Source organism: Odontomachus brunneus, unplaced genomic scaffold (assembly GCF_010583005.1).
Source record: "Odontomachus brunneus isolate Ranch 3 - 2012 unplaced genomic scaffold, Obru_v1 Obru_scaffold_025, whole genome shotgun sequence".
Classification (NCBI taxonomy): Eukaryota; Metazoa; Arthropoda; class Insecta; order Hymenoptera; family Formicidae; genus Odontomachus; species Odontomachus brunneus.
The window spans coordinates 1,412,425-1,433,616 of record NW_022639475.1 but is presented as its reverse complement, the minus strand read 5'-3'; the positions used below and the strand labels follow the sequence as shown (position 1 = coordinate 1,433,616).

General features: G+C 41.0%; 4 protein-coding genes across 17 annotated transcripts in view; 3 read left to right on the top strand and 1 right to left on the bottom strand.

The window, feature by feature from the left end:
• LOC116842395 lies at positions 1 to 570 on the bottom strand. The gene is made up of 2 exons (XM_032811568.1): positions 355 to 570; positions 1 to 148 (listed from the first exon to the last, which is right to left on the bottom strand). Exons 1-2 carry the CDS (start codon positions 546 to 548, stop codon positions 37 to 39), a joined length of 306 nt encoding a protein of 101 aa, XP_032667459.1. The 5' UTR covers positions 549 to 570; the 3' UTR covers positions 1 to 36.
• Positions 571 to 1,669: 1,099 nt separating this feature from the next.
• Positions 1,670 to 3,345, top strand: LOC116842394 (E3 SUMO-protein ligase NSE2-like). 2 transcript variants are annotated; one of them, XM_032811564.1, is made up of 6 exons: positions 1,670 to 1,843; positions 1,933 to 2,124; positions 2,417 to 2,577; positions 2,810 to 2,903; positions 2,983 to 3,172; positions 3,244 to 3,345. In XM_032811564.1, the coding sequence occupies exons 2-6, from the start codon at positions 2,046 to 2,048 to the stop codon at positions 3,341 to 3,343; spliced, it is 624 nt and encodes a 207-aa protein (XP_032667455.1). In that variant the 5' UTR covers positions 1,670 to 1,843; positions 1,933 to 2,045; the 3' UTR covers positions 3,344 to 3,345. The 2 variants fall into 2 exon arrangements, with proteins under 2 accessions (XP_032667455.1, XP_032667456.1); XM_032811565.1 differs by having other exon boundaries at positions 1,670 to 2,124.
• Positions 3,346 to 3,472: 127 nt separating this feature from the next.
• On the top strand, positions 3,473 to 5,656 carry LOC116842393 (chaperonin CPN60, mitochondrial-like). Of its 2 annotated transcripts, XM_032811562.1 has the most exons (3): positions 3,493 to 4,931; positions 5,005 to 5,161; positions 5,441 to 5,656. In XM_032811562.1, the coding sequence occupies exons 1-3, from the start codon at positions 4,485 to 4,487 to the stop codon at positions 5,542 to 5,544; spliced, it is 708 nt and encodes a 235-aa protein (XP_032667453.1). In that variant the 5' UTR covers positions 3,493 to 4,484; the 3' UTR covers positions 5,545 to 5,656. The 2 variants fall into 2 exon arrangements, with proteins under 2 accessions (XP_032667454.1, XP_032667453.1); XM_032811563.1 differs by lacking the exon at positions 5,005 to 5,161 and having other exon boundaries at positions 3,473 to 4,965.
• Positions 5,657 to 6,808: 1,152 nt separating this feature from the next.
• The window catches only part of LOC116842387, a 70,298-nt gene continuing 55,914 nt past the window's right edge, over positions 6,809 to 21,192 (top strand). For all 12 annotated transcript variants that reach the window (XR_004377720.1, XR_004377721.1, XM_032811534.1 and 9 more), the window contains exons 1-3: positions 6,809 to 7,230; positions 11,053 to 11,584; positions 20,629 to 20,790. Coding sequence is in view for 10 of the 12 variants with exons in the window: in XM_032811534.1 (XP_032667425.1) it covers positions 11,359 to 11,584; positions 20,629 to 20,790 (388 nt within the window). In the remaining 2 variants the exon portion in view is untranslated. The remainder of the gene's footprint in view (positions 7,231 to 11,052; positions 11,585 to 20,628; positions 20,791 to 21,192) is intronic.

Below are 21,192 nucleotides of genomic sequence, written 5' to 3'. Positions count from 1 at the left end.
TTTCGTTTTAGGGCTTGCCTCTTATTCTGCACATACCTATCCATACAGCATAAAATCTCCTGGGGACGTCTCGCAGATGTCCTGAGGACGTAGAAACATCTCTAGGATGTTCTCAGGATGTACTCTGGACGTCTCCTGAATATTTATACTGTTAGGGTATCGATAATTGTCGGTTCGGTATTATGCTAATGACGTCCATACCCAGCAAACAAGATGATGTCAAATGATATCTTAATAATGTATTATTGTAATTAAGACGTCATTTGACGTCATCTTGTTTGCTGGGTAAATAGTAATAATTATCAAGCGACACATGTCGCGAGCAGCGCGTATCAGCACAGAAGGGATACGTACACATTTACGCGACTGTGTCTATAAGCCTCACGGGTACGGTCGCGTGAGTGTGTGCGTATTCCCTTCCGTGCTGATGTGTGGTGCTCGCAGAGCAAAGTTTCTGGCTGCGTTCGTTTTGGCGCTCTGAGCATCATTTCATCTTTGTTTCTATCGGTTGCTTTCCAACAAGAGACACAAGTCGACACAAGTATCATCCTATCTTTGTTACTCACTAAATGTGAAACAAAGATAGAATGATGTTTGTGTCGACTTGTGTCTCTTGTTGGAAAGCAACCTAAAATACTAAATAAGGACAAATGATATTTACACGCGCTATAAGCGCCAAAACGAACGCAACCTCTATCACTGGTCGCGAGCTAAGTGTATGCGCGAAGCTCGAACGTGTATAATATTAACGCGAATATCAAGCGATATTTAAGTCTTCGCGTTAATGTGCACAATCGAACTTCGCGCGTGTACTTGGCTCGCAACACGTATCACTTGATATTCGCGTTAATATACACGTTCGAGTTTCGCGCGTGCGCTCGGCGACATGTGTCGCTTGATTATCGTTTATCGTTATTATTTATGGATAGGTGGACGCCATTAGCATACCGAACAGAAGATTGTCGAACGCGAAGACTTAAGTTGAACGTAGTCAAAATTGCTCGTTTGACGATAAGGTTCTGGATGGGCTTAATCGAATCCTTGGGTTCACATTACTCAATAAAACTGTCTTTACTTTTGCGCTACGTGTTCTAGAAGTTAAGTTATTTTAGCTCAAAGTTCCGAAAAAATTTTTTTGTACTAAAATATTTTTTGTAAATATTTTTTGTACTTCTACATTTGTGCCAAATTAGAAAGAAATCGGACGTAAGTTTTGAGTAGGTTTACTTGTGAGCATAAAGATTCATAAAGTCATAGCCGTTTCCGACAATTTCTGTATTCAGATACTTAAGCAGATGAGATAAGCGAATGATACGATTTATAAATGTTATTTGTTGTAATTCTTCATGATTTCATGTAATTTTATTACTACGATATTATATCTCGCCATACTTCTTACTTTAGCAATAATGAAATGCATGAAGTATCCCATACAGTACAAATCTTCAAAGGATGTTCTAAAGACGTTCTAAGAACATTCTTACATTCTAAGAACGTCTCAGAACATTCTCTAAAGATTTTGTGTTATCTGGGATATGATGAATTTACTTTTTCATAATGAATGTTTAAATTATCTAAAAATACTCATTGCACTCCTCGTTGAAATGTGCATGTACATTAAGTTAACCTAGCCTGCATAAGAAGCGATTTCGGCAAGTGGTTGCGAGAACGCCAAGTGGATCGCATTCTCATTGGCGAACAACGAGTCGATTCCCAACGCTTCTACAACTGCACCAGTTACACTTTCTGCACTTGAATTATATGTAAACATATTTAAAGAAAAGGAGGGAAAATCTAGAAATGATTAATATATATGTGATGTGCCTAATAAAAAAAATTTCAAGTAAATTATGTAATTTAGCAAGTGCAATTAGCAAGAGATAAATAATATAAATATCTTGTAAATTTGATGGCGCCACTTCTGTTTTATAGGTTGTTTGTCATATGTTGTTTGCTGACTGACGGGTGAAAGCTTTTGATACAAAGTGGATAATTAGCATTGGTGTCTTTAATAGCACAAAAATAACATACAATAATAATAGAAAATGACACAGTGTACAGAATTAATTGAAGACTTCGATAGTAGTTTCGCAAAAATGGCAGCAAACATTATGAAATATTATGGTAAGATTTTGAGGTTAGAAATACGCATGTGATTCGTGCACTCTTTCTATCAATGTCGATCAAACCTTGAGTTCAAGTCTTTATCTAAATAAAGTTTAAATTTAAATTAAGATTTAATCAATTAATTTTAGTAGAAATGGATATCACTGTATTTTGTACATTTTTATATGCTTCTACTTTATATGCATTCTGTTTTAAAATTGCAAAAAGTGTAACTGGAATTCTTTGAGATACATCCATAAGAAAATGAAAATTACATGTAATAATGTATTTATATTGTTCATATGTTCAGTCGATGAGAAAGAAAAAGAAAAAATGTTGAAAGAGTTGAGGGATGCTATGATACAGAATTGTCTTATGACAGAAAAAATAAAAGCTGCGAATGAGATTAAAGATCAACTGCCATGTACGGATGAGGTAGAAAGCAGCCAAAATGTAGGAAAGATTAGAGATGTGAGCAATCTTATTTTAAAGTAATTTGAAGCCCTACTAATTAGAAGTACCAAGGAATTTTTCTGGTTACTTACATCACTATCCTATATTACGTTTACATTGGTCACTTGTTTGAACTCTGGATTGATTTTATAATTATGAAGCTCATAAAAGTTTTTAACTTATTTCTCAACCAGCAATTTTAATTTTAATTATTTCTGATATTCACAGTATTTGTTATTATTTGTAACAGAAATATAAAACAGCAATGTCCAAAATCGAAGTCAACCCATTGGAAGACCAAAGGCTATTGGCATATGACCGCCAAGTGGAAGATTTATTGCGAGGTAATTTCTACTAATGGATACAAAAACTTGCTCAATGGTTATTTCGATTCTTCTTTTAAGCATATTATAAATATTTCAGTAAACCAGAGCACACAGAACAATGAGTTGGATGACTCAAACATGGATTTGCGACTCACAGGCACTGACATTAATGTCATTGATCCGATTTCGAAGATGAGAATGACTGATCCTGTGAGAAATACAGTCTGTGGTCACGTATATGACAAGGAAAGCCTCACCGCAGTGTTACAGATGAACAAAAAGACTAGGTACGTTTTTTATAAAACGTTAGATATTGCGATGCATACGGCTGGCTTATAATCGCGTGTTTTGTTTTCAGGTGTCCTGTGGTGGGTTGCGGCAATACAGAATACATAGTGCTGAGTCAATGTCGTCCCGATGTCGTGACCAAAACATATTTAGAGAAAAATCCCGCTTAAACTAAAAAAACAACGCGTTCCTAAGTTTACATTAGATAGTCCAGTGTACCTCTCTACTGTATATTAACAAGTGTGTGCGTGTATATATATATATATATATATATATATATATATATATATATATATATGTATATATACGTATATGTGTATATATATATATGTATATGTATACTTTTCCATATGTTTTGTATTGAATAAAAAATAATTTTCTTTTGTATTGTAACAACGAGAGAGATAGTTTTAATGAAACAATCATCAATAGAAAATCACTTGTAAACTCTTTATATTTAAAGTTTGACCTCGTGTATTTTTTATCAGTATATTTTGATATGATGTGCTATATTTTTGTATTATTTATACGTGCTACTACAAATAGTCACGTTACATAATATCTATTTTGATATGCGTGTTTTAGGCCTGTATTAATAGTCGTTACTTGAAGCTTGCCCCAAGTGAGATATTCAGATTTAGTTAGATGTGAGTTTTTCAGGGGAATCGCGATATAATGTCATGAAATATAATGTCATATATATCATGTGATTCTGAAAAATTCAGACCTGTTTATCTCACATGAGACAAGTTTCAAATAGTTATTAATACAAGCTTTAATACTAGATTACTATAATTCTAGACAAAATCATAAAACTCATAACTTGTTTTCGTAAGACTCGTAAGAACTTATGAGTAGATCTGTAATTCTATGCGGACTGTATGTCATATGATAACTCGTTCGTATCTACGATTTTTCTTTTTTATTTGTAAGCTACGATTTTATGATTTACTCGTATATTTGCTTAAAATTGCAGCATTATATACATCACAAAACATTAACAGTTATTGCACTTGAAACTTATGTGAGATTTTTTGCTCAGTTTTTTACTCGACATTAAATAGAAATTTTTCTATTGAATTATATGTGATATTTATATCTGTGATTGTACGATTCAACTGAAATATTCTCATCTAACTGTAAATTTAAATCTGAGTGTCTCACTTGAAGCAAGTATCAAATAATACCTATTGATACGGGCCAAAGTGACTTCAAGTAACATCGCGGTTACGTTCGATTGCGCGTGTTTGATCTAATCGCGTTTGTATTCAAATCGCATCGTTACCGATCGATAATGACACAGCTCAGGCTATGTTTATGTTTGCGTTTCTGTCGACGTTTTTGGTTCTGTCGCGTATTCGTACTGTCGGTGATGGACCCGATCGAGATTCTTCCGGAATGCACGACTCGAATATAATTATCCGAAATATTCTTAGGCATCCTTTAAACGTAGAATCCGCGTTTTACGTAAATTCTCTGCAATTGTCGCGACGTCTCCTCGAATACCCACGTTGGATCAAGCAGGCGTATCGCAGTACTGACTACAACGTTGTTCAGAAACGCCATCGGGCACGGAACAAACCAGACGACGGCAGATCCTACCGTTCTGCTTTAAAGGACGATGAGGATGAAGACGAAGACGAGGACGAAGAGAACGAGAATGAGGACGACGAGGAAGACAAGATCAGCGACGAGACCATCGGTGAAGCTGCTGACGAGACCGAACAAGCTAACGCGGACGAAGAGGACGAAGAAACGGTGAACGAAGAACCCAGCGAAATCTACGATTACGGTTAGTACCGCAGGACGAAACTCTTATCTGGTTTTCTAGGTCGAAGACGCCGGCAGGACTTGCATAACCAGATCCGGTTACGTGCCACTCATGGGTAAGGTCGACGATCGCGACAGACAGGAAGTTGTGAGGATCAGATCGGCCAGCGAGGAGTGCGAGGACTCGTCCACAGAGGCTCTGCAATATTACGAATACGGTGAGAACACGAGAAGAAAGACGTTGCCTGCTTCTTTCCGTTAACTTTTTATTCTTTAAGTCTGCTCGTTTCCGCGGAAAACTTTCTGCATTGGTCGAGAAGTTGTTCGAACAGACCTTTTATTTCCGTCCTCTTTTCATAGATACAAACGAGATACGAGTTATTCGTAATGGAATGAACCTTCAACGACATGTATAAATCAAATGCGGATAATGAACATACCGTGCTTTATTCTTACGGATCTCTACGAACTGGCGTAATCGTGAACAAATTTTTCAGAGACCGAGGTGAGGGACGCTGTATCTCAAGGTGGTGGCGAATTTCGGAAAGCAACTGCTGCTAAAATGGTTGGCGGGAGTCTTCTGATTTTTCTGCTCACCTGAGAACCATAAGAGGGAAAGAGGTTTCATGAACAAGTGATGTAACGCGACAAGCAACAAAGTCATCGCGGCAACGCGACGGGATAGAAATAAACTTACTCTACGCGGAACACTATCTGTCAGACGACTTTTTTTCAATGCACTCACCTGAGACGAATGTGTGGCGAATAAACAAGTCCGACGTGCAGGACGGCCTCGGTGGTTTCGAAATTCGGCCCGGACGATTACGGGAATCCGGGTGAACGGCACGAGCGTGCGTAACGGACCTGGAATTAGTTTCTTTCTTCGAGACGGGTCACCGACACCGAACGCGAAGCGGATCGGCTCATGGCCGCGGGGTCAAGTTCTTCTCTGTACGCGCGTCTCAAAGCACCGGTCGCGAGGAATATCGCGTGGCACGCGATCGATCCGTTAGAATGCTCGCGAAGCTTTATCAGCAGCGAAACATCGGTCAATCAAGAAGGTGCTGTACAAAGGAGTCTCGAAAGTAACGAGGCGTTGATACGTTAACGATTCGTTCGATCAAGTGGCAAATGAGAGAGGGAATACACTGAGAGAAAATATATTTATGAAATAGTAAATATTTATTTTTAGTGGACATATACTGAAAGTATATTTACTCTCTCGTACTATAATACATGAAATATTTTTCAAACAAGAAATTATCTTGCATTTTCTTAAAACCTCAAGAAAATTTGAGCTTTTCATGAAAACAATTATTCGTTCTATTTAAGTAATTTAGATAAGTAAGCGTGTTATTTGCATCCCCCTCACACACACATTATCAGAGAAATATTTACTGTTATTTAAATATCTTTTCTCTCAACATGATAAAGTGCCATTGGATCTTATTACGACTAATTTCGCCGCGGCACAAAGACGACTGCTTGTCGGCGTTTTCGCGTGGGAATAAAACAAGTGTTTGAAGTCGCACCTTAATAACGCGCCGCCGATGAACGGAGCTCGCCTGCTCCGCGGGACATCGTCGCCGGGACATTGGAACGACCTGTACACACGGCGAGGCGACGAGGCAGAAAGGCTCATTTCCCAGGCGCGATCAAGCGTTCGAACGATCGATACTTCGAATCCGTTCGGCGCGAACTACAGGCCGACTTTACGAACAGGACCGGAGAATGAGCGCGCGCGCCCCGCGCCGCGCGATTGGCCGCGGCCGCTACCACGTGGCGGCGCTGCGCGGGTGGGGATTGGCCGGCGTGTGGCGCTCTGTGGGCGAAAGCGGCGCGCTTCGTTGTAGTATTTACCCCGCGGTGCTCAAAGTCGGAGCTCTGGATCACCCGGTGGCGACGTTCGCGCTCCGGCCGCGTCGAGTCGCAGCGGGACCGAGACCGAGCGCACGCTCGCGACGAATCACCGTGCTCGTAGGTGAGCCCGCTCGCGTTCCTCCTCCGTGTTTGTGTTCGCGTGCGAACGACCGCCGAGTAACCGCCGAGTGCGCGAATCGACAGTGAGTGCGCCATGTTCGCGCGTCGCCGCACGTCACCGGCTTGACGTTGCCCAGGAACGACGCGCGACGAAGCCGACAAGTGTGTCTCCCGTGTGTGACGCGACGTGCCGTCCGCGACGTACGCGTGTGCCGTCGTCGGTGTACGTGCGGAGAGAACACGTCGGCGGAGAGCTGCCCAGCTGCTGCTCCAGCATGCCGTAGGATCGTGGAATGCACGCTGACAGGTAGGTATCCACCGCGCCGCCGCACTCGGAATTTTCTCCAAGTGCGCGATGTTGCCTTCCTTCTATCTTCTGCCGCGTCTCTCTCTCTCCTTCCCTCTCTCTTTCCTTCTCTCTCTCTCCCGCGTGCCGTATGATTGCGACTGTTTTACTACACGAGCGTTCTCTGTCTCTCTCTCTTCTTCTCTCTCTCTCTCTTTCTCTCTTTCTCCCTTTTCGCGGTCTCTCCAGATAACAGCTGTCTCTCTCTACCTCTCTGTATTTCTCGTGTTTTATTTCTCTTCACGGTCATTTCGCCTCGCGTTGCCGTTCTTCCTCTGGTATCGCGAGATCGCCACGAGAAACGTGATGGAGCGGATAGAGTCAGCTCGCGATTTTTGGATTCTACGATTTCCTTGAGCTGTCATTGCTTCGAGTCACTTGGATTCTGTTTAAGTTATGGCCTTGTAGTATTTTAATTCTTGAATTTACGCCTTTGTTTTTCATGATTTCAACACTAAATCAATCGACCAATAACAGTCGAGAATTGTAAAGGGAATTATTATTTTTGAATATTTTACTGTGATTCGTTTATTTACTTTTCTACGAGTATTGGTTTGTCGGTGTGATTGGTCCTTGGACGTGAGGTTAACTTCAGATCTCTAGAATTTAAAACAGTTCGAGACAACATCTTTAGCGCGAAAATCTTTACATACACACGTACACACACATACACACAGAAAGATACTATATCTAGGGACTAAATATTTGTTTCATGTGCCTCATAAGTTAATATATTCATAAATCTCTATCATAAATTCATCTCATAAACATCAAATTTATTTAAAATATATTCTGAATTCTAGTAAATTTAGTATTTCAATTAGGAATATTCAATTAAGATAACAATTCGATTTGCTTACAATACAGAATTGAACTATGTCCCTAACAGCACAAATATCCAGGAGACGTCCAGAGTACGTCCTGAGAACGTCCTGGGACGTTTCTACGTCCTCAGGACATCTGTGGGACGTCCCCAGGAGATTTTGTACTGTATGGAATAATACCAGTTTTTCTTCGACAAATTTTTATAATATTCTTGTAAAGAGAATAAATTTTTCTTTTCAATTCATAATAATGAGCATTTTTGAATTTTTTTACTATATTTTAAGGTTATTATAAAACAAATATTCTTTGTCGAAGGTAACCATTACGTAAAACAAGATGAATCAAATGTGTAATTGCTTTTCTTAGCAGTAGAATCATATTTTTCTGTGTGCATATGTGAAGTGTTCTGCGTGTAACACAAAATCGCAACGATGATTCTGTTGCGAATTGTGACACGTCTGAAACGAGTTTCGAAGAATGTTTCTTCGTTAAATATTGCCGAATATCGAATTTTTGAAGCGTAGAATCTTTATGAATACTACAGAAATGTAACGTCAAATACTCGCTCTTTCCATCTGGTCTCTCTCTCTCTCTCTCTCTCTCTCTCTCTCTCTCTCTTTACCCGCAATAGAAAAAGACATTATGTAAAGTGAAAGTGTCCGCGCGTAGTCAGACGCACTGTAAATATGCGATGTGTAAGGAGAGTGCAACGCCGACCGCGAAGTGCAGTTTGCCGCTAGCGACTTGTCGCCAGGTACGAAACTAGGAGAGATCGATACGCGATCGATATTTATCGGTCCGTCGCACTTTCTAGCGTTGATATCGCGATAGTGTTGAGATCGTACTGTACCGATCTCGACTTAATCGTGCCGATAAAGTGGCCGTTATTTAGACGCGGAAATCGAGGTAAGAGATCCGTTAATCCTGCATGCCGATATATTTCGAAGATAAGTCCGTCGATTCCGACCTGTCCTATGTATTGATATATTCTCGCGACGGTCGTGAAAAATGACGCCGTGACGTACGAGTCGCGCGCAACGCGAAGTGAGTCATGCGATCACTGTGCTCTTTGCCGGTGAACGCGAATGGTTTTCCGGTTCTCTTCGCGCGCTATCGCAACACTTTCCATGCTTTTGAAATAATTGTCCAAGGACACATCGCGTCGAAGCGCGTCCCGTGAATGGCGCGATAGCGATTATCTCGATCGCGTTCTCGGCGCGCGATTGTTCGGACAAGGGATACATACAAAAGCGAAAAGCTCGATCGTCAGTTTCGTTCTCCTGCATCTCCGCACTTGAAGGTCTCGTCGTCACAGTTTCGAATATTACATAAAAGAAATATTATTCTATTACTAAAAAGAGCGACTCTTCTCAGTTGACTTTTCTTCTTTCGAGTATTGGTTATCCTCAACAAAGATTATTTTAATGTTATAACAGTCTTAAAATTATCGATCACAAATTTTAAATAAGCTTATTTTATCACGTACTCAAAAGAATACTCATTGATTCTCTTTACAAGAATATCATAAGACTTGATCGAAAGAAAAGTTGGTTTGTCTATGTAGCAAGCAAATCGAATTTTTTAACTTAATATTCTCGATTAAAACACCAAATTGTAGTTTGGATATAATATCCTCGATTGTGAAGTACTAAGATTTAGTATTAACTTACTAAGATTTAGTATTTGGACTAAATTTAATGCTTATGATGAATTTATATATATAGATAGTTTTGCGTGTATACAAATTTATGGGATACTCGAAACATTTACATGAATGCAGCGAGTGTATTTTTCTGTGTGTAATAGCGACGTGCTAATGTCAACGGAAATGATCTCTCATATCTACGTATCACGAGATCGGTATGATCTTTCGATTCTTAGTCAGCGGTTTCGCGACTGGCCCTTTATCATGTATTCTCCAGCTCTCTCGCGCTTCCTTACCTACTCGATTTATCCGTGAAGATCACCGAGAGCGTATCGTGCGCATCGACCTTAAGCCGTTCGGTCTGCCTGCCGAAAGAAATACGACGGTAATAAAATTTCCGCCGCTCGTGGATTCGCGCGTAGGGAAACTGACAGAGGGAGATGGAGAGAGGGGGAGGCAGAGAGAGAATGGGCGGCAGGGGAAGAGGCAGGGAAGAGAAGGGCGACGACCCGAGCCGATCTTTATCCAATTACACAAACGTAACTCTCCCACCTGCGTGCGCGAGAGAGAGAATTCCCTCTGACCGGTGTGTCATGTAAATCCACGGCTCGCGGCAATATTTAACACCCCGCCTGGAGTAAACGCGCTCGTTAAGGGCCTCGCGATCGCGATACAGGTCCCGTATCTCTCTCGCGTCTTCAACCAGGGAAGGAGAAGGCGGACTCGCCGGAGGAGTGCTCGGCCCTGCGGCCGATCTGCCTCCTCGTATCCCGATGTAAATCGCGAACGGATTCCACCGCGAATTCCTGCCCGTCCATACCGTGTTGCGGCCGGAGAATGCCAGCAGGGAAAGTTTGAGTCTCAGTCTCTTTCTCTCTCTCTCTCTCCCTCTCTTTGGGATCTCTCTCTGGGAGTTCAAAGAAGTCGAGGATGTAGCATATGAAAGAGATGCAGGAACGTCTTTCGAGTCTCTAACGACTTCTCTTGAATTCTGAGAACTCGAGAATAGAACACGGGACAATTTAAGGGCGCTTCTGGATGTAAGAGTCTCTTGTACCTTCTGGCATTTTCTATCTGGAGAGAATTAGTCGTTAACACGTCGACCACACCGCGCTTTTTCTGGTAAAGCGCTTTTCCACGAAAATGCGCTCCATACAGGTCGGGCAATCGTAGAATCAAAGAGCCACTTTATCGCGTTTATTCTCTCTTGTCCCTTCGAAGAAATGATCCTGAAATATCGCGAAATATTATTATACGCTGTCTCCCTTCCTTTTTTCCCCCGCTCTAATCGAGTTATGTTTATTACGTTGCAGCTGCCGCGAGTCCGTTCGACGGGGAGAAGAGCTCGGCAACGTCCGGATCTGGCCGACAAAATCGCGCCGAATCTGACATCGCATCAGCAGCAGCAGTAGCAGTGGTCCACTCTCTCTCTCTCTCTTTCTCTCTCTCTCTGTCTCGCCCGTCCCGGCCGGAAAGAAACGGCGTGGCTTCCGGTACGGCTCTCTCGATATGAGGGAGAGGCGGAAAGGGGGTTCACAGTTCGTCGGAGCGGCTAACGATCGTCGGTGCCGGTGCTGGTGGACGCGGAGAAGCGTCATCGCGATCGGTGGCGTGCTGCGATGAGCGGCAACGATTCGAGCGCGACGGCGACGCTGACAACGTCGGCGTCGGCGAACGTCGGCGCTGCCGATGACGAGGAGGAAGATCCGGCCTTGACCTCGGACTGCGAACTCGCCGACATGGATCTGGTGAACGGGCCGAATCCCTGGCTTCCGGCCTACGGTTTCCAGCTGCAGCATCACTCCCACTTCCAGCCAACGCATTTGGAGGATCTACGGGCTAATGGTTCGTACCTCATCCCTCTCTCTTTTCCGGTTACCCTTTTTATTTTTCGCACACGTGTGCTTTGGGAGGAGAGAGGGAATGTTGAACGTTCAAACGGTCACGTCTAACGTATCGACATGTACGACGTTCTCGTCGAGACGCTAGGCAGAAGCCGCAGGTGCTTAATGACACAGAAGAAACGGAGCGTTTGAAGAATTACGTGAGTGGAACGCGCGATTGCTCGCAGACAACTCGTCGATATTGATGCATTTCGGTGTAAATTACTTGTCTCATTACGTATGAACTAGTTTATTTGCAGGTGCAATTTTATTTCGGTGTAATCCTCACCATTTCACGCTTCGTGCGGTGGTCTTTTCCGCGTGATAACCCTGCAACTTGCCTTGGCAAGCAGTGTCTCGGGGGAGTCTTGAACGCGGAAAAAAGAAACACGTTTCGTTCTACCTTCTCTTTATCGTGTGTGAATTTCCGCTCCGACGGCGGGCGTAGAACAACAACAGCTCGAGAGTACTGTTAGATCGCTCTTCGACGCAAATCCGAGCGCGATCGCGACGATCTGGGTCGTCGTTCTGCTCACGTCATGCTAAACGATTAACCCCCTCGGCCCGAAACTACGTGCGTTTAGCTCGGGAATGAAAACGCTTCGCGGTATTTCCTGCTCGTCAGGAATTCTCGAGACTACCTGTGCAATAAGCTATAATGTGGCACATTATAGTTATTCATAGTAATTAAGTCCCATCTATTAATACATTGTCCGCCAAGTTAACTCATGTTTGCGGACGAATATACGCTTTACTAAATTATTACACACGCCTAATAACGCAATTGTCATTGAGCTCGGCGTGAGGAATAAGAGTAGGAGTAAAAAATAAAAATAGTTTATTTCGCTTACGTTTATACTTTAACTTCCTTACGCCGAAAGTCTTTCTGCCAAATAAATGCTTCCGGTGTAACGGAGTTAGAGTTTGAACGTATATATAAGTGAAATAAATTAGTTTTATTTCTTACTCTTGCTCCTAACCTCATATGCTAAGTTTTTCAATACAACGTCTAAAATAAGGACATAAGACATCTTATATTTTGAGACCGTCTGAGACATCTAAGAGACGTTTTTAAGATGTTTTCTGGACGTCTTATGTCCCAATTTTAAATGTTATGTTGTTTGAGTTACATCACGTATTGTAGACAAACCTTTAGTCGGAGTCATCATCGATATGCGGCTTGACGGCGAAATTACATTGCAACGTGCCGCAGGCGTTTACGGGAAACGCTGAGTACGTCTCGTTCGCTCATACTCGCGGTTTTTCTTACGTTTCTTCCGCCCACGTTCAGTAGAAAGCAACCTGCATTAAGGCCGGCCATTAACGGGCGATTTGTATGCAAAGCCGCCCCGTTTTCTACCCGCTGGAAATCGCGGTAATGATATCAGCCTCGCCGATATCTAGAGCGTAGACGAAGAGCCGGCGTTGACGAGGAGGAGCTCCGGGAGGCGGTTGGAAATGCGATTTCCCGTCTGATATAATACGCAATCAATGTCAACCAGTTCTCCCGGGCGGTTCGCTGTCGTCGCTTAAGATCATTGAAATCGCGATCGCGTGGAATTGCTCGAGAACGCCACGGAGATCGATAATAACAGCAACCACGATCTCAAGGACGAGATTCCGTGCGTTTCCTTCGCGTTTGCGTAGCTTGTGCTTCTCAAAGGCGTGCTGGCAGCCTTTTAATTTTTCCTATGTCTCGAGAGGAAATCTCCTTCTCACAAGAAGAGTATCTCGAAGAATTCTGAGCAGTACAGTCGCTCTGCGATTGGATCAGATGACAGTGGACGAGTTAGATCGGAACGCAGTGGCTAATCGATACGCGATGCGTGGGAAGAGCGACTGTTTGAGTTTCACGGCGCGTGAATTAACGTGGATCGATTAGCAAGCGACTACTAAGGAGCGCGCGCGCGGCAAGAAATGGAGAGTGAGATCAAATCGAGTCGGATCGGCCGGTCTGTGCGCGAGAAAAGTTATCCGCTCTGTTTCATTTCTATCATTCGCTCTGCGAGACCGGTCCGGGATAAAGAAAGCCTCGCGCCCAAGATAGAAATTGAAGCGCGCGCAACACTCTCGAAATTAGTACACCGTGAAATATTATTCGACGATCAAACACTCCGCCGCGCGGTGAGCGCCGTTCACTGTTTTGACGTAGGATTAATTTCAGGTTTGAACTGAGAAGGCGCGCTCTGATGCGCGATCGTTAGATCTAATTGAGGCGAGTGAGGCTCCAACGTAGTCGGAGATGCGTGAAGTTAGTCTTCGCCCAAGATACGGGTGTTTACATTATTGAACGTTGAGAGTGTGTCTCGACTTCGCTCTTGAACATCGACGTGATAACCAATCGATCGCAGTGTATTGGCGGTTTTCCCATTAATTTATTTTCAATTAATTTTCTCTTATCCGTTTTCTCTCAATTATCGGGCAATTAATCTTTAAGGGCCGATTTTTCCAACCTCTTCGTAAGTTAACTAATAATTAAATCATATGCCTGTCTTTGTTTTTTCCTTCAAATTAGACAAGGACAGGTATATGATTTAACTGTCAGTTACCAAGTAGTTTACCAAGAGATTGGAAAAATCGATTCCACGTCGAGATTAATCGTTCAGGTTCTCTCGATGATGAGAGAGAGCAGGGGAGAGAGAAGTCGAGGAACAACTTAAAAAATCCCACGGCAGAGATAAGAGGCTGAGGAGCGTCGTCGCCGTCTTCTTAGCTATCTCGTATGTGCTCGCGAGTACACCTTACTCCATACGGCTATCACCATATCCGCTGGAAGGCCTCGAAAGACGTTAGGCCGGTCGATTATTTTTATGTAAGTCGGCGGTTTATTCCCGTCCGTTAGTCACGGAACGGCAACAGGCAACTGCAACAGGTGGCCCCGCCATGATGTTGCATAGTGGTGCGTGCCTCCGCACTCGTGCAAGACAAATTGCGCTTCAGCGGCACGACCTGCTCGCACAACGTCGCCACGAGGTGTACGGTGTCTCGTGTTTAGAGAGAGAGAGAGAGAGAGAGAAAGAACGCGAGAAAGAGAGACGGAGAGAACGCGAGAAAGAGAGAGCGAGAGAGAAAGAGAGAGAGCGCTTCCATTTAATGAAGTATCGATAACGTCGCTTATCTGACTGGCACACTCGGCATTCACCGGGGAAGAAAGTGTGCGCGGTGTGTCTTTATCATCGGTGATAAACAACCGTTGGATATAGACTTAATTTCTTGACAATGCGCGATTCGACTCAATTCGTTCGTTACATCAATCGCGCGGACGATTTTGCGCACGGATGCGTGTTTTTCTTCAGAGCTGACTTTTCCGCCGATTACAAGGCGTGGCGGTGAGAATCAAGCGCATCCGCGCGTTCCATTGCGTCACTCGAACCGGCTCCGCAATTATTCGGATTAGCTGATCAGTTGATCGATGATTCAGAGCGCGTGAGCTCTGATCGTTCGTAGAGATGTGTCTTGGATTCACAGTGCGGCTCACAGCGATGAGTTTTTCTCTCACCGATTTCGAGCACATCGAGCTTCGATGGAGTCTAAGCATTGAGAGAAAAAAAAATGGTTGATTTAACTAAGGTTACAGTTATTTTCGGTCCGACTATATTTTTTGGTCCTAACACGAAAATAATTGTAATAACGTGCATATGAAGTTATTAACATAATAGTAGAATTCAATTAAAAATTTGTTTTCTTTATAATTTATCATAATGTCATCATAATTTGTAATATTATTATCATGATAATTATTACTCTATGTAATTATAGTTACAAATATTAAAAATTTTTTTCCCACTGCAGACCAAACTCACCAGTGACTTTTAGACCTGTATTAATAATCGTTACTTGAATTTCACGTGAGATATTTAGATCTGAATTAAGAGTTAGATCTAACAAATAAACCTACCCAAAAGATACACTCCGATTTTTTTTTAATTTGGCATAAATGTAGAAATACCAAAAATATTTAGGTCATGTTTTTTCATTTTGGCCCACTTTGAATTTCACGAGCAGTTTATAGCTTTTTAATGTTCTCACTTCTATCATCAACAAGTACAAGAAAAATGCATAAGAAATAAAATTAAATACAAGATATATATTTAAATAGTTTTAACAAAATCGGCATAGCTGAAACACGAACCATTCTAAATTTCTTTAGCCGAGATTCCAACCGAAATATTTTAAATCTGTGCTAAATTAATAAAAAATGGTTCGAATCTCGGCCAAACCGAGAGAAATCCGGTAATTTTAACTAAAATTTTAATAAAATTGACATAGCTGAAACACGAACCATTCTAAATTCCTTTAGCCGAGATTCCAACCGAAATATTTTAAATCTGTGCTAAATTAATAAAAAATGGTTCGAATCTCGGCCAAACCGAGAGAAATCCGGTAATTTTAACTAAAATTTTAATAAAATTGACATAGCTGAAACACGAACCATTCTAAATTCCTTTAGCCGAGATTCCAACCGAAATATTTTAAATCTGTGCTAAATTAATAAAAAATGGTTCGAATCTCGGCCAAACCGAGAGAAATCCGGTAATTTTAACTAAAATTTTAATAAAATTGACATAGCTGAAACACGAACCATTCTAAATTCCTTTAGCCGAGATTCCAACCGAAATATTTTAAATCTGTGCTAAATTAATAAAAAATGGTTCGAATCTCGGCCAAACCGAGAGAAATCCGGTAATTTTAACTAAAATTTTAATAAAATTGACATAGCTGAAACACGAACCATTCTAAATTCCTTTAGCCGAGATTCCAACCGAAATATTTTAAATCTGTACTAAATTAGTAAAAAATAATTCGAATCTCGGCCAAGACGAAAAATTATTTATATAAATAAGCAAGACGAAAAATTATTTATATAATAATTTTTTCAATTTTTATATGTTTTGTTTAAACATTTTATTATTTATACAAATAATTTTACACATTTGCCTTTATATTCATAATTAACAAACCAAAAACACCTATATCTTATATTCAATTTTATTTTTTATACATTTTTTTGCACTCGTTGATGATAGGAGTGAGAACATTAAAACGCTATAAATTATATAGTGAAACTCAAAGTGGGCCAAAATGAAAAAATATGACTTAAATATTTTTTATACTTCTACATTGTACCAAATTAAAAAGAAATCGGAGTGTAACTTTTGGGTAGGTTTACTTGTAAGTTACAACATATGATACACGTGACATCATATTTGCAATCGCGAGAGCCCATGAAAAAACTCATAGCTAACTCTAAACTTTAATATGGATGTCTCACTTGAGACATTAATAGTCGTCGCTTGAAACTTGTCACACGTGAGAATGTAGTCACGACGTGAGTCGACTTTTCAATTGAATTATATGATATTTGAATGATATAATACATTACATTGATAATTGCAATTCACCTGAGAAATTCACATTTGACTCTAAGGTCAAATCTGAGTGTCTCACTTGGGATGATCTTCTAACGATTATTAATACAAGTGTCTGTATTGTGTTTGAATATGATATGACATGATATGCCAAATGAAGTTATCAAAATAGCCAACTAATCAATGATAATGCGAACGACCAAAGATCATTAGCGAGTTTTAACAAATGTTAAACTCTCATTGTAGCTCGGTGTATTTTGGTCGGTATTTCTCTATTTTTAATTCAGATGTAAGGTTATGACCTGGCGCAAAGACTCAGGTCGCAGCGACTGCCTTATGCAACTGGGAACACTGTAACAAGATAAAATATCGACGCGCGTGTAGCAAGGAACATCTTGCGAAGGAAATTCTCGCGTGCGAGCGTGCCTTCAACCTTTCCCCACTTCATTCATTAATTCTCACGCCGACTCGCGAGTGCTCGTCGCGCTCTGAGGGCTCGACGATGGCAGTTCGAATTCTGATGCAGATGTGCAAAGTTTATTTCGATAGCGTTATTAGCATGGAAAATTACGCGTAGAAGACGCTTTGATCTTCATGCATTATAAGCAATCGTGGGTTATCATCGAGTGACGATAAACCGCGAAAGACATCGACCCTTTCTCTTGCGAGGTGCAATCTCTGAAAGTTCGGTATTAAACAGTCTTCTCCTCTGGGCTAATCTCTCTCTTTAATTATGACTTGCGGCACGCACCGTGAAGGGAAGCGACGCACAACTCAAATGTTACCGCGCGCCGCTTGTTATGCAACTATTTCAATAAGATGAAAGGATAAGATAGTGCTTGACTTTTCCACGAGAGAGTCGAGTGTAGTCGCGGTTTAGAATGCTACACCGAATGCATTCTGGCGCTGAGCCGTGCAACTATGCAGCGATCCGTTCCCAGCAACTAACTGTTCACGCCATCATTCATAGCGCGATGACGAAGAAGGCAGGAACGTACAAAGGAGAGATACGGTGCGTTCCTGCTTGTCTTCTCGTCGCAAACGCTTGATCGGCAATTAACCCATTGCACCCGCGCGCATTTTTGCCGCGATATCTTTTAAGATAAAATGTACGTTTCGCTGTGCGACCGAATTCAACTAAATTGGACTGTTGATTGTGGTAAATTAATTTCAGTAGGAGGAGAAAAAGAACTCGCACTCAATTCGTGTAAGTGAGTCGGGAACAAACAAAAATCCGACGATAAGAAACGATATATTTGTTACCGCGACCGAAAATGTTCGTCTGAACATTCAGCTGTATTAATCCATTAACATCAATTCAAATGTACTGAAATTTTATGTTGATTTGAGCCATTTATTTGACTACGGAAATGAAATCTATTGTTTATAAAGAGTACCATTCCAATTTCGATGTCGTTCTATTGAATAGCGTTGAGAAAATTTTTAAAAATTGCAATTTATGCAAAATTTTTTCAAAATAATATAAAAAACGCTTTTATATTATTAAAGAAGAATGTTTTTAGGGCTTTTTTCTTCCGCTATTTTCTTTATAAAAACGTGTTAATATCGCTCGGGAAAATATTTAAAAACATGTTCCCGATACTTTCCTGAGAGATACTAACACGTTTTTATGGAGAAAATAGCGGACAAAAAAAATTAGTCCTAAAAACATGCGTTCTTTTATTTTATTTTGCAAAAATTTTGCATAAATTGCGACTTTTTTTAAATTTTCTCAATGTTATTCGATATAGCGACATCAAAATTGGTAGGAATGGTACTCTTTATAAGCAACAGATCTTATTTCCGTAGTAAAATAAATGGCTCAAATCAACGTAAAATTTCAGTACATTTAGGCGTTAATGGGTTAAGGGAATGCCAAAGTGAATGACGATTACTAAAAATGTTGATAACGTCACGAGGCGATTGTCACCAATACGATCAGCTATCATTTTTGTATTTCCTGTATACGAAGTCCGGACACTCATGGAGGAGCCACGATGTATATGTAGATTAGGTCAAACTACACAAAAAATTTCTCTGCCATTTTGCGAATAATATGTAAAATTCTGAGTTATTAATCAAAGATTCGTGAAGGATCATGCGCCATACAGTAAATGAACTGTGATGGCAACGTCTTCTGCCGCTGTATGCTTGTATATTAGGTGAAACTGAACAAAAAAGTTCTCTACCATTTTCTAATTCACCACGTACATAGTTATTAACTAAAGAAGACTGATGTATATTTGTGCACAGTAATGCACCATGCATGCGAAAATTTCACGTAAAAATTAGATCTCAACACACATTATATTTAAAAATTGAATATTAAAATTAGAATATCTCAAGATTCTAAGGACAAGTCAACTTGAAATTTTGAGAGGAGAGACGATAGTTCTTGCAATACAGGCGTTCTCTAAATTACCTTAAACCAGCTGTGAGAGACAGCGAAAGCTCAGCTGGAGAGGTGGACGACCTTCCAGTTACGTTATCTTCGGACGTAATAATGGTTGTACTCGTATAAAGTCGTCGATAACGAGTGAGTCACAAACTCTCGTTAAGAATTTCGCTCGGCTTCTGTAAGCAGCACTCTACGATAAAACGACGGCACGAACGAGTTTACATTATACGCTTCGTTGGACGCGAATTTTATAGACAACGAGGCGACAAACTGACGTACGCGCGTACAAAGAACGTGAGCGACGCGTGAAACTTACGCGCAATTCCAGTCGTCGGCGGAACATTAAATGAAAAATGTTAATTTCTACGCGGAATCGAATGTAGATTCTCGTCAGTGAGTCGAGGTGAGATTTAGCGAATGGAAATGTTTCTAATCACAAATATTACAGTTATTATTCATCGCTTCATCTCAAGGGAGCTTTACGTGCTATTTTTAATATACCAAACGTTATTAATCTCAAATTCTTTTTTAAACCGTACGCAATGTTGATATTACCTCTCTCTCTCTTTCGTTCTCTTCCTTTCTCCCTTTCTCCTCTTTCTCTCTTCTTCGTAGTGTTCTACGAAGAGAATATAATTTTTTTATATAAATTTTTTTCTACTATGTTCTATTTTACTATGTTTTTAACAATTAAATAGACAGAAATAGATTATCAGTAAGATCTGTCTTGTTAAGGAGCATAATAAATTTTGCTAGACATAGATTTTGTTATAGCATACACACACATGTTTTATTGATAATTAATATATTTAATATATCCCGCACGGTTTATAGTATATTTTGCACACAGTTTATAAAATATAAGTAGTGCATACACTAAGGAAAAAATTACCTTAAAATCAACAAATATTTCTTTGATGTGGGTGCCATTAACATATTTATTTAAATCTAAATTTTCTTTATTTAAACCAAATATTGTTTACTTAAATCAGATAAACAATATTTGACTTAAATAAAGAGAATTTAGATTTAAGTAAATATGTTAATGGCACCCATCAAAAAAATATTTGTTGATTTTAAGATAATTTTTCCCTCAGTGAGGTGGAAAGATAGTGAACTATTGCGGAATGTCGATCCATTTCTCGATTGCAAAGTGCTGCAGTAATTTTTACCGCAAAATTCTGCCCGTGTTCAGCGAAAATAAACATTGATCTTAGATCTGTATGTTTCTGCTCGTAGATACGGTGCTAGTGCAACAAGTGGACTTCCTGGAGACCATTCTCGAGGAAACGTCCGACGACCTGCAGAGCGACTCCGATCGCAGCGGGACGACCTATTGGCTGGGATCGGACTCGGAGACCGAGAGTGTGATCCATATTAGGGCGAAGCAGAGATCCGCGGGTAAGCATTCCATAATCCTTCGCCCACAGCCGCTCGATCTGTCGATATTACGGAACGGACTGCGCGCCGAAGACGATCTTGTGAAACCTCGTTCGTCGCCTGGGACGAAGATCGCGGGAGTAGACATTGTTCGCGCGGTCGGTCGTTCTACTTTCTCTTTTCTCTCGGCGACTTAATCTTCCGACCTATTAGGCCCTGAGAGCCGGGACAAGTCCGATCGTAATCGTCGCTCTCGCGATTATTATTCGTCACGATTACGTCGCGCTTGCGCCATCGATGTCGTCGCGTTCGCGATCATTCCACTATGAAATCGGCAAACTTTCCGCAAAGAAGAAACGGGAAGTCTAGATCGTACGATATAACGTCGGATTTGAGGCAGAGATCGGGCGGGCACTACGGCTA

Excerpts from the sequence above, each read along its gene's own strand:
- LOC116842395 (XM_032811568.1), bottom strand. The coding sequence starts at position 548 with ATGATACTTGTGTCGACTTGTGTCTCTTGTTGGAAAGCAACCGATAGA. Across the intron at positions 149-354 it reads AGACACAGTCGCGTAAATGT|TATAAATATTCAGGAGACGT; the intron begins GTACGTATCCCT and ends ATACCCTAACAG.
- LOC116842394 (XM_032811564.1), top strand. The coding sequence starts at position 2,046 with ATGACACAGTGTACAGAATTAATTGAAGACTTCGATAGTAGTTTCGCA. Across the intron at positions 2,904-2,982 it reads AGTGGAAGATTTATTGCGAG|TAAACCAGAGCACACAGAAC; the intron begins GTAATTTCTACT and ends TAAATATTTCAG. Across the intron at positions 3,173-3,243 it reads CAGATGAACAAAAAGACTAG|GTGTCCTGTGGTGGGTTGCG; the intron begins GTACGTTTTTTA and ends TTTTGTTTTCAG.
- LOC116842393 (XM_032811562.1), top strand. The coding sequence starts at position 4,485 with ATGTTTATGTTTGCGTTTCTGTCGACGTTTTTGGTTCTGTCGCGTATT. Across the intron at positions 4,932-5,004 it reads ACGAAGAGGACGAAGAAACG|GTCGAAGACGCCGGCAGGAC; the intron begins GTGAACGAAGAA and ends CTGGTTTTCTAG. Across the intron at positions 5,162-5,440 it reads TCTGCAATATTACGAATACG|AGACCGAGGTGAGGGACGCT; the intron begins GTGAGAACACGA and ends CAAATTTTTCAG.